Source organism: Phyllobates terribilis, unplaced genomic scaffold (assembly GCF_046119375.1).
Source record: "Phyllobates terribilis strain yellow unplaced genomic scaffold, ASM4611937v1 Scaffold_8__6_contigs__length_399053987, whole genome shotgun sequence".
Taxonomy (NCBI): Eukaryota; Metazoa; Chordata; class Amphibia; order Anura; family Dendrobatidae; genus Phyllobates; species Phyllobates terribilis.
The window spans coordinates 156175668-156188635 of NW_027362768.1; the positions used below are offsets into that span (position 1 = coordinate 156175668).

Sequence of the window (12968 nt, forward strand, 5' to 3'; positions counted from 1 at the left end):
GCATTGTGACCTCTCATCTAATGATTTCCTATGGTATCACATTGCGGCACAATGTTGCAAATGTTCCCAAATGTATCGGGACATTCCGTCACTGGTCACAAGTTGCGCACGACTCACTTGCCATAGACTTCACTACAAGTCGCATCCGATTTAGATGTTTTTTTTCCAGCAGATTGCAGTTTTAGAAGAATTGCTCGACAGCACACGTTTTGGGTCTCGTGAGAACTGCTGTCGCATGACACATGTTGCAGGCTGTCACGGCACGCTGGGAGCTATGGTTTTGTCACTCCAGGTTGGAGACCACCGGTGGACGGTATAGATTCAATGATGCAGGACAGAAGCTTTGTTTTCCTCCTTGATTCTGCATCTTGGCTCATATTGCACCGAGCTACTTCCTGTCCTGAGTTTATCTGGTTGTAATGCTGGCAAATCAGTGGTCCAAAAAAAGAGGAGATTACAGTATGTGAAGAATAGGAGGAGCTCCCACTAGTGACACACACATATAGGCTCACAGTCCCATATACTATACAGCAGCTGCTGATGTCATCAGGAATCACTGTGTGCTGAAATCTAACACCACCAGGCAGGATTCTCCCGCAGCCACAGACAATCTGCACTGAACACAGAAGGAGCTGCAGTTGTTCTTCTGGCCCAAAGAGCTCTGCAACTTGTCCCTAACTTGGAGCCCAAGGCGCAGGACCAGGTGCAATGTGCCACTGATGGGTGCCAGTCCCTGGATCTTGCAAGCCATGCCAAGGTGTGGATGTGCCTGCAACCACCTGAATCTCCCACTTGGCTTCTGATTTTGACTAGATCTCAGCTGTGTGGACAAATGCAGACAAATGCATTTAGGAGCTCAAAGGACAAGGAGTGGATACATCTCTCCCATAGCAAAATCGTAAGTCACTGGTGGGAGGGCATGGGTACAGTCATTGCGATGCCTGGCAGTGCTTGTTCATAGAAGGGACCATGTATAGTGAGCAGATTGCACACTCCTCTATGCTACCATGGTCATTGGCTACTAAATAGATTGCAAGTCTTTGGGTGTCAGTATGCATAGAGAACATTTAACCCTCCCCGCTTGTTAAAGTGTTAAATGTCTTGTTCTACTCTGAAAAAATTAATTGCAAGCCCTGGTGGCTAAATCACTTCCTTCTATCACTATCGTCATCTCCTTTAAGAAAAATTTGGTCATTATTTGCTTTATTATTACTTATTTGTTACATATGTAACACCAACTTATTCCACAGCGCTGCATGGAAGGCTCCCTCCTCAGCGGAGCTTCCCCCCAAAAAACTACATCTTTTAGAAGACCACCCCTTATCTAGACTCATGTTCAGTCCCACAATATATTATCCATCTTCTTTGAGAAGACCACCCCTTATCTACACTCATTTTCAGTCCAGACATATATTATCCATCTTCTTTGAGAAGACCACCCCTTAACTAGACTCATGTTCAGTCCTACTGTATATTAAACATCATTTTTTGAGAAGACCACCCCTTATCTAGGCTCATGTTCAGTCCCACAATATATTATCCATCTTCTTTGAGAAGACCACCCCTTAACTAGACTCCTGTTCAGTCCTACTGTATATTAACCATCATTTTTGAGAAGACCACCGCTTATCTAGGCTCAATTTCAGTCCTACCATATATTTTCTATCTTCCTTGAGAAGACCACCCCTTATCTAGACTCATTTTCAGTCCCGCTATATATTATCCATCTTCTTTGAGAAGACCAACCCCTCTCGAAGACTGCTTTTTAATGGATGCTCATCTCCAAGTCATGTTTTGTTTTTTTCTTTGTATATTAGTCATGTTTGCTATGTCTACTGCTTCTTCTGGAGCTGGGCCAGCCTGAAATCTTGTCTACTGGATCAGGTTGTCCCAGCTGGGACTTGAAGCGCAGCCGCAATGAATCGTAAGCGTTGTTCGACTCTATGAATTGCTATGACCTGTGACGATCCAACGTCGGGGTAGGACTATCCATGGGGTGGATGTCATCCGGCTCAGTGAACCATGGTTGTCCATTCAGACGTCTTGTGTCGTGAAGGTGATGGAATAAATACATCGCGTGCGGCGACTTCTAACTTTGCACCGGCTTCTTGCATAGGACAAATATATCTTTGATAGATGACAGGAGATGAATGTGTTTGTATAGCGGCCTGTGCACATACTGTAAGGAACCGTCAGCTACATGACAGTCAATACATCCCCCCTCGCCCCCTGAGGGCTGCACTCGAGTGGAAAGTATATATGAAAATAGAGGGGTATGAAACCATTCTGGGGCCAAAAATGGAATCCACAATCCGGAACAGAGCTCGGTGTAAAAGCTATTTCCAGAGGATGTCACTGACAGCCATTCTTAGCCGGTCTATTTGTGACAGGAATGACACTGGCTGGAGGTCTAGCAGGCTGCGAGCTGATATCCCCCATATGTTAGCAGTTTGGGAGACGCCATCCTTCACATATTTGTATGAACTTGTTGTGAGAGGAACTCGGGCTGCAGTCACTGAGGGCTTCTCAGATCCTAAATGTATAACCAGGAGTCACATTACACAGGCTCTCCACATGCACGGGGGACACTGACGGCCTATTGATAAACAGCGGGGAGATTTTTTGGATGTTTGTGAGATTTTCATGTCGATATAAATAAGGGCCTGTGCGCACTTTGCGCCTAAGTGTGTTTTTTTTTTTACTGCTGCAACCAAATGTTACATGGATTAGAAAAAAAAAAATCAAGCTGTGCGCTTCATGTCATACTTTTTAGGATTTAGTGCACTTTCCGATTTCTTTAGGGAAAAAAAATTGCATTCCAAAATGTATATTTTTGCAGAATTTTTAAGGGTTTTATATATCAGTGGTTTGGCTTTCAGCTGCATATAAGGGTATGTTCACACTACTTCTTTTTTCCGCAAAGTTTTTCTAGGTGAACCCGCTTCAAGGAAACACAAGCAGCCTTTTTCCGACAGTAGCTCCTCCGCCGTCGCCGCCATCTTTTTTCTATAATTTACACTATAGAGTCAAGCGGCTTCAGCTGCCTAATGAATGAACATGTCACTTTTTTTTTTTACCTGCTTCGAGTTTTCCGAACCCTAAGGGCTCATTCAGACGTCTAATTTTTGCATACGTGTGCTATCCATGATTTTCATGGAAATCACTTGTACCTGTGATATTTTATGGGGCAATTCACAAGCCTGTGACTTTTCATGGACTGAGAAGTCCCCATAATATCGCGGTGACATGTTGCATTTTGATTTGAGGGTCAGATCAAAATTGACAATGCAAGTCAATGGGTACGTTAAAAAATCGGACTGCACTCAGATGACATCCGAATGCAGTCCGATTTTCACGGACTGTCAGAATGGAGAAAGTGGAGAATTAATTTTTTTAATTCTCCATGTACAAGAAAATCAGATGACACTTGTATCACACTCCGATTAAACGCTGAACCAACTCTGATCAGAATTATCAGTCCATTTTTCTTGTACATTGAAAAATCGGACGTGTGAATGAGGCCTAAAGTGCTTAAAAGATGTGTCATAAGACAGTACATGTGCACAGCAATGCCGTTTTCACATTGCAGTGCACAATGTTCATTTATTGCTGTGTTTTTCAGGCGGATTCCAGATGGAATTTACCTGAAAAAGACTTCATGTGCACGTACACTAAGTGGAAATGCAGCAGTACTGGTTCTGGTAGTTCACAGTGAGTTTTCTGAGTAGTTTTATGGAGAGGATCTGCTCTAAAATCCTCCTTAAAAACTCTTGGAAAACTCCCCTTATTAATCTCCATGGGAAATCCACTTTACTATTCATACGAGGAGTTTTCTGAACTTTTATTTTTTTTCTGAAGAAGTTTTAAAAAAATGTCTGGTTGAGAAAAAGATGTTCAGATCACTTCTTTGAACCACAAACTGATGGAATACACTCCAAACTAGACACTGTCCAATCAAAAGGCTGAAAAAAATGCTTCCAAAACAATTCAAAACCTCTTCAGGATAAGAAAAATTAATCCAAAATCTTTCCAAAAAAGTAACGTTTCCTGAATCAGCTTCTGCTTGAAAAACTCATAGTTTTTGAGCGACTCAAAGACCCAGTTACAGACAGCCATGATGCAAATGCATATAAGGGTCTGTATACCGCTGCAATATTGGACACCCCCTCCTGGGACTTCATGGAACCAATGCAGGTGTTATGGACCCCAATCTGCAGACGTACATGGGTCAGTAACCGGGCATGCCTAGCAATTCCCCCGATGGAGCGTTGCTACTGGAAATGTTCTCTTTGGGTAGCGGTAGTGATTCGATGTGGTAGCATGTGGGTGTGGGATTCTGTCTGGCAGCGAAGTATAGATTGCAGGGTGTCAATAATCTACAGGTAAGGTTTCTTCTTGTAGAGAGTGACATGCCAGGTCTGGCATGCCAGTATGAGGAGACTTAAACACCTTGCATGTTCCTCTGGGAAATTAAATATGCAAATTGTCTCTTCAGAGAGGAAGAGGACTTGAACTTTAGCACCACCTGTTGGAAGTAGCGATCCTACAAGTCAATATCAACCCTTTAACGAGCCTTTAAATATGACTTCGGATAAATGGCAAATCAGAATCTCAATTTGCAGACACGGTGTTTCAGGGTATTGACCCTCATCAGTACAAAGTGTGAGATCTGATTTAGCTGGGGTGAGAGGCTAAGACTGGGATCTAAGGGTAAGGTTTAATAATTTGTAGTTTGTAGCGTTGCTGAAAAGTAATTTGTCTGATAGGATATCCCGTAATAGAAATGTGCCATACTAAAGGTGATCTGCACCATAGTTAGTATTCCGAGTATTTCTTTACTGTTCTGTTCCTTAAAGTCACCTCTTTCAGATGAAACACATTCCAGTTTCCTGGTTGTGCTGCTCTCCGGATGCTCCTTGGCATGTGCGATGAAGCAGACACTGATACAAAGCTGTAAATAACCTTTTCACATGTCAGGCAATTAAAACTGTGGATTTTCAAGCATTTACCCTGCGCCTTTATTGTTTTATTTTGTGATTCGTTGCTCTTAAATTTGGTTAAAAGCAATGTATACACACCAAATTATCAACATATTGGATAAAAAGGCAGTGGGATTAAAACCAGCACGCTATAATCGATGGAGGTACGACCTCTGGTGTCCCCAATCCTGAGAATGAAGAGAATGCAGAGCTGGTGCAGATCGGTGTCTTCTATTCTCCGTACCCAGATGATTCAATCACCTGCCTGCAGCTGGCACCATTTACTTGAATGGGGCCGCTCAGGAGTTGATTTGGCAGATCGCAGCAAAAAAACAGTCACCATGAAAGACCCCTTTAAGGACTGATCGCTTGATGAGTATCTATATTTTAACAAAACTTTAGACTGTCAGAAGTTTTGCTCTGTGGGGGTCCTTGTGCTAAGACATCAACCAAAAGGCACAGAAGAGTCGAGTGCTTCTCTCATTGGAAAAGCAGAGTTAGGTAAAGATCAGCTCAATAGAAAGTCTGTGACCTTAATTCATAAAGACTGGCATTTTTCACTCTGGTCTTGATGAGGTAGCAGGGTGGGGTGGGGGCACCGGATTCATTAAAAGGAGCATCTGACAAGTGGCGAGTGCCTCCATGCGCCACGCCAGAAATCTAACTTATCAGAGAATTTGATGAGCGGCAGTCGCCATGCTCCGTCACATCCCCATCCAGCCCCTGCTCCAACCATGTTGTCAGAGCTGAGCAAAAATGGCGTGAACCTGCCAAAAGTCACAAATCTTTTGCGACTTTTACAGTTTTCTGGATGAGTCCATCTTCATCCATCTACATTAGAAGACCAACACTCAGCTGAACTCTTCTGCCCCTTTGTTTCAGCGATCAATGGGGATCTAATCACTTGGACCCCACTGATAAAAACTTCTGAAATGTCAAAAGTTTTATGAAAGTGCAGATTCCTTGCTTGGGACCCTCTCTATTACGAGAGTGGAAAGGGACTGACATGATCTTCTATTTTACTTGTATTTATTTATTGTATTTTCATGATCTTTTATTTATTGTATTGTATTTTGTATCGCAAAGATATTGTATACACGACCTTGTATTTCTTGATCAACCAAACATTTGAATGGGCTGTCGGAGAAGTCGTGCAATACTTTGCTGGCAATAATGGATTATCAACAAAGGCTAGGAAAGCCAGAGCTGCTGCAATCAGCTGATCGTCAGGGCGGCTTCATTTTAAAATGATCATCTTGGTGGGATAATTCCTTTAAGGCCACGTTCACACGTTCAGTATTTGGTCAGTATTTTACACCAGTATTTGTAAGACAAAACCAGGAGTGTGTGAAAAATGCAGAAGTGGTGACGGGTTTCTATTATACTTTTCCTCTGATTGTTCCACTCCTGGTTTTGGCTTATACTGATATAAAATACTGACCAAATACTGAATGTGGGCCTAAGGGTTGGGGTACCTATTCGAAACCCAAATTTAATTGCCCGATTAGTCAATTAGAAAAGAGTCAATGCAGTTTGCATATTTTTATGTTGTGTCCTGGTGACAGATTTCCTATGTTCTTCAACCAGTCACATCAGTTCCTGTCCACATTAGGGCTCGCGTTGTAATTTCCATGTCCCTCTGCTTCTCCAGTCTCCAGGTGACAGGATGGAAGTTGTTGGCATTTGCTAATGAAGGTCCCATCACCCTCATAGCCCTAGGAAGGGTCACCTGGCTGCCGCTTACACCTGTGCAGACTCATTTAGAAATGCATAAAATAGGTTGTAAAGCGCTGATCAGCGGGGAAGCCGTCGTCTTTGTAATTCACATTCACTACGATAAAACAGAGCTGTTTTTGAAAGTCTTGGACATTACTGATTAATACAGGTCCTAGTCACGTTGAATATTGGGTCAATAGCAGTTAATCTTGAGAAGGGATGTATCAGAGCAAGATGACTGCTCCAAACTTAGTGGGGTGCACAGCAGGCAGCCGTCTTGGGTACTGAGCAAGTGGGAACGTCAGCAAAAGTGTCTCATGTTCCCCTAAATGTCACAAAATTTGTGCCAAAAAAATCCCAAATATGCCTTTGTGCAAAACTTTTGCAACTTTTTAAAAAGTGAGAGACCTATCAATCTGATGGTGCAGGGGGGATCCCGGCCGGGTACGTCATCTGACTAGTCTCGTCTCTGGTTATGGTCCCCAGGGTCAGTTTTTCAAACTTTATTTTTTCTGAAGCATCGGAGCGTTTCAGTGTAAAACATACTCGGCGGCAATCGTCCATTGCTCTGACAGCATGAATCTAATGACAGGTTCCCTTTAAAAAAAAAGCACAAATTAAAAGTAGAATATGATGCCAATGAAAAACTAAAGACAAAAAATGAGACAAAAAAGGTGCAAACTCCATAATAAACAGGACCCTAAATATCACTATAGGTATGACCCTGACCCCATTACTGAAGAGTAGGAGCATTTCTGCAGATACATAAAGTCAGGACCACACATCATGTGGATACTAAGCATCAGTACATATAGTGCACACGTTCTTTGCTTTTTCATAATAATTTTTTCTCTATAAACAGTGTTTTCCTTGATCTGCCTTCCCTAATACGTGGTTCCCTTCTTATTGTATTTATCTTACGTTTGTGCACACAGAGAGAACACATATTGTTATTTAGTTTTTTTTTATATCCTATGTATTGTGTAAATCACAATAATTAAAAATGCCCAATCAAAAGCCATGCAGTGATTGGCAAATGTTTCAATTGTTGAAGTGTAGTTCCCTCTTGCAGCCTGTGAGTGGCACTGCAGTCATTATTTAAAGAGGATCTGTCTGGATTAGTAAATGCTTAGTAATGATTGGGCATATTTTCTTAGAACCCTGCACTGTGATGTTCCTCTGTTATTCCTCCTGGAAATGTAGAACTAAAGCTGGGATTTACGCTTCCCTGGTCAATGGGACATATCCTTATACGCTCTGACACTTTCCAATCAGTGATGACTGTAAATGGCAAAAAAAATAACTATTTGCTTTGAAGGACCCAGCATATGGACGGCTCATCGATTTTAAGGGAAGCTATGAAATGCGCCATCTTACCTGAGGTAGGGCTGTGGGAAATAAAGCACTTTACTGCCAAGTATACTGTTTAAAGGGGTTGTCCAGCATCGCTCACTTCCACATGAGAAGTAAGTGGTGCCAATAAAGTTATGACCCCGATCGGCAGGACTTATGAATAGAGATGAGCTAACCCGAACTTAAAAGTTCGGGGATCGTACTGGAGAGTTAGTGTCCGGTGCTAAACGCCAAACACGGACTTGTCCCTGACGTCCATTGCAATGTTCGGAGTTGCTGGGGGAAGAGAAAGAGAGAATTTTCCAGTTCAAAAGTTCGGGTCCCCATTGTTTTCAATGGGGTTCGGGTTCTGGTTCAAGTTCAGGTACAGCTGTGGTACTGGAACCGAACTTTACAATAAAGTTTGGGTCGGGTACCAGAACCTGAATTTCCACGGGTCCGCTCATCCCTCCTTATGAATGATACCTGCCATCATGTCATCGGCTCTGCTAAACTCAGATGCTGACCCCTTTAAATGCCAATGACTTAACTAAAGTTCTGTTTTTTTTGTGGATGGTCATACATTATTAAGTGGTCATCCACATGTAGAAGACACTTCTCTGCTTGTTTACATAGGACTTTCACTTCTTATCTTTATAGCTGATGGAGATCGTTTCTTACTGATACAGATAAATCCCCTGCAGACAGTTTAATGTAAAAGTTCTGGTTGTCTTCAGCCTTCACTTGAAGGAAACAGGTCTAAAATGTATACAGTTATCTCCTATGCTCCATTAAAGGGAACCCGTCGTCACACAGAAGTACTGGTATGGCTGTGTCGGCCGTTATTCTCTGTGGCAATTATGAGAAATCTAGGATAGAAACTATATACAAATGAGGCTGAAAGGCTGGAGAAGCAAGCTCCAGCATGTATAGTGCTGAGAGGTGTGTTTTAATGGGCCTGGATTTTTGGGTCCGGGTTTTAGGAACGGCCAAAGAGCTGGGTGGGACTGGCCGTTCACTTACCTCCAGTTACAGGGCTTGGTACAGGCTATAAAAGGCAGTTCACCTGCCTCATTTACTGCTGGCAGTTGAGGTGGAAACACCTCTGTTGTACGGATAGGTGGCAAGTGGCTGACAAGGCCTGCCAAGATTGTATCTAGATATATTAATTTTTTTTTATTTTGCTCCTTTGAGCTGAGACAAGGCTATTTTCTGTTATGTCAGAGAGTTTATGGGCTAAAATAAATCTATCTCGTTTATAACCAAGAGACTTTGTGCCTGTGCCTACTTGAAACCACTGCCAAAGAGTAAAATCCCTAATATATATATGCCATGCAATTCTTTGCTGGCAATAATGGATGCTTAACAAGTGTTAGGAAAGCCAGACCTGCTGCAGTCAGCTGATCGTCAGGGTGGCTTTATTTTAAAATGATCATCCTGGTGGGATAGCTCCTCTAAGGACATGTTCACACGTTAAGTATTTGGTCAGTATTTTACATCACTATTACATCACAAGGTGAAATGAATGAGGCCTTATACATTTCACTTAATAACAAAGCAGTATACAATGAGCTCCCCCTAGTGGTGGCAAATAAAATTGTATAATTGATAGAGGATCTGTCACATGACATGTCTGTTTCAATAATTCTTGCACTCCCCATCAAATAACTATTCAAAATCATCTTTTGCTAGAACTCTGTACTGTGCCATAATACACAGAACGTCAGTTCGTTCAGTGTTTTTACATTGTTTTACAACTTTTCAAATGAGTGGGTGAAAAATGCAAGTAAAAAAGCACATGTATTGTATGCAGCATTTTTCCTGCCACCACTCTGGTTTTTGGTGCAGAAAAAAAACACTGCAAATACGCAATGTGTGAACTTACCCTAAGAATGGATGCTCTAGAATTGTTAGGACATAGGAGTATTTATTAATACAGACATCTGAGGAGCGGTGACAAGTCTTTTTTCATTTTCCCCTGCTGGGATACACAGCTCTGTGGCAGAAAAATGAAGCAGAAAAAAATATATTAAAATTTGACTACAACAGAATGTTAGACCGAAAAACAATGAAATACTTTACTAAACCAGTAAAAGCAATAAGATACAGTAGTAACAATCCAGAGAATTTAAAGGGATTACTTGGACAACCCCTTCTGAATTCCTATGTTTCCTCCCTGTAAATTAATAACACATTATACTCACCTCTGGCGCCATTCCAGTGGCATCAGCACTGGCTCTCCCGGGGATTGTCTGATATTGTTATGTCATGCGATCCCTGAGGCCAATCAGTGCTGGCTTCACTCTCTCCACCTAATCAAGACAACCAGAAGAAGCGAGAGCAGCGGCTGCCCTCCCAATTCCTCCAGATGTCAATTACGTTCGTAAGAGAGCAGAGTGATTTGTACGAAGGTGGAGAGTGTGCAGCCAGTGCTGATTGGCCTCAGGGATTGCGTGACATAACAAGATCACACAATCCCCGGGAGAGGCTGTGCCGACTGTGCTGGAATGGCAATGGTACCGGAAGTGAATTTAAGTGTTATTATTTTATTGGGGGAGAAATATAGAGATTCAGAATGGGTGTTAAAAAAAACAAGTTAGCCCTCATCTATAGAATAGGAGATAATCTGCTGATTGCAAGTGCCCCCAGTAATCCTGAGATCGGGGTCTTAGAAGCCCTAGATCTGGGCACGGCTTCTGCTCCAGTCTATGAGACTGATGATTACAGCTACTCTCATAGACAATGAATAGAGTGGAGGTTGCGCATGCACAGCTTTGCTCCATTCAGGACGGGGCTGCAGAACCCTGTTCTTGGGCTTCTAAAGCCCCGATATTGTGAGTCACAGTATAACTTGATTTTTTATGGGGTGGAATAACTCTTTAATAATAACTAAATAGCCAGGGAGAACTTCTTAACTTTGCTATGACCTCGACAGTTTTTTTCCTGATGTTCATGCTCCTTATCTCCGATAATTTGGGAAATCAGATTTTCCAGAATGTGTGTGAATGTCATTATAATTCCTTCTTCTTCCTATAATTAATAATATTCCTTATTATGTTTTCTAGTGGTAATTTGTACAAGGCTGTATTTCCTGTATCGGTTTAGCACATGGACGTACTTCACTTTACAGTATGTTCTGCACTCTGTGGCGGTTCAGCACAACATTAGTTCTGCATTCCCACTAAGTGCAGGACAAGTGCTCTTAGGTAATATATATCTGGTAATCCACTCTGATCCGCCATTGATGCGACCCCGTCTGAGAACAGCAGATCTGTCTGGCAGTAAATCAGTCGCACCTTTGATCTCGCTCATCTTCTGACCAGTCGCTGGCGTCCACACGTGTTTAAGTCATACACTCCATATTTTATATATTTATGGCCTTTGTGTATTACGGTCAGTGTTACTTGCTTGGGATGTTTGTTGCTTTTTCCAGTAAGCCGAGTTTTACGTTCATTGTTGCATGTGTTTCTGTTCAGTTTTAGCCACTTCTATATACAACGATGATACAATTCTGACTCACAGTTACAATATTCTGTAACATAATAAATTAGTAAGATCCTATTAATATACAGAACCTATATGACTGCAAAGAGGTCCAATATGGCCGTGTAGAGTTCAGAATCGTAGCCACAGTATAACAAGTTTTGTAAACTTATTACTTTAATGTCACTAAAATAAAAAAAAAAATAGTGTGACGGAACTGCTTCTAACCTTAATCAGCCAGATGTTTAGATTTGTTAATCCAAGAGAAATACACTATTGTGTTTGTGTTGACTTGTAAATGTATTTGTATTTCTTTGGCTCGTCAAGAAGGACATACTCTTATTTGCATAACCCTGTGTTGTCTGAGTAGTGTTCTGCCCACGGAAGACCCTGTGTCTTCACAAATAGCCAGTCTGGTAACACTCTGAATGAAAAATCTACCGTTTTGTGTATACAGCTCCTACAGTTATGTATTACCCTTTGTAACGCCAATGCCGGCATTCTTGGGTGTCCCTCCTCCCGGCAGGGACGCCGACATACTCATCGCCCTGGCTGCGCGGCGGTGTCCCCGTTCCCTGCTGTGGCTTCTCTCTTCTCTGAGCTTGCGCACGCTGCGCAGGACTCCCAGCAGCGTGCGTGCTGCCGATTCTTAAAGGGCAGCACGCACTTTGGAAATGCCTCCAGCCAATAGCTGGGAGGCATCAGGTATATAAGGCAGTAAGGAGGTACCTGAGCAACCCCTGTAGTTTCCTTACTTAGTCTGTACAAGTAGTATGTTGCCAGGTCCCTATCCTTGGGTCCGGGTTTGGCTAATCCAGAACCTGTTCCTGTTACCAGTGTGACCTGACCCTGAAACCTCTGACATGTCAGCAGTTTTCTCACCTCTATCTGTTCAGGATACATTTAAGTTCAGCCAAACTGTGAGAGTCTGTGTATTGTTGATTGGGAGGATAAATTATGTACATTTGATTGACAGCTATTGAAAGTCTATTGCAAGCATTAAAAGGCTATTCTTGTCTTCTATCATCAGGAGTGCACTGCTACTCTGCCTGACAGCTTCCTGCTCACCAGGGGGCAGTGCACTCCTGATGATTGACAGTTCGTGCTGGCAGCATATCTGAGCCACCATCCCCAACTATGGACTCTCCTATGTTGCTAGCAGAAGGAGATTTGTCTCTGCAGCCTCAGAGAAGCCCAGGGGCAGAGATAGGATCTAGACAGAACTTTCTGGCTAGGTTCAGAGAACTGTTTACCAGCTCTAAAGCAAAGAGCTTGCAAGTGCTGTGCTCCTTATCAAGGAAACCGGCCACCTCTGATAGATTGCAAAGATGACCAGCAACTCTGGCAACGAGCAGCAAACTATAAAATTACAAAACCCCCTGAACCTGTGAAAAGATGTTTAATAAGGGGAAAATTGCAACGATGCTTATTTTTACAGCTATCTTTGCAATTTACCTG

General features: G+C 42.4%; 1 protein-coding gene across 2 annotated transcripts in view; it reads left to right on the forward strand.

Annotated features, from left to right (window-relative positions):
- The first annotated feature begins 510 nt into the window (after positions 1 to 510).
- Positions 511 to 12968, forward strand: part of COL24A1 (collagen type XXIV alpha 1 chain) — a 322172-nt gene continuing 309714 nt past the window's right edge. For both annotated transcript variants that reach the window (XM_073643550.1, XM_073643551.1), the window contains exon 1: positions 511 to 898. In XM_073643550.1, coding sequence (XP_073499651.1) covers positions 843 to 898 — 56 coding nt within the window. In that variant the 5' untranslated portion in view covers positions 511 to 842. The remainder of the gene's footprint in view (positions 899 to 12968) is intronic.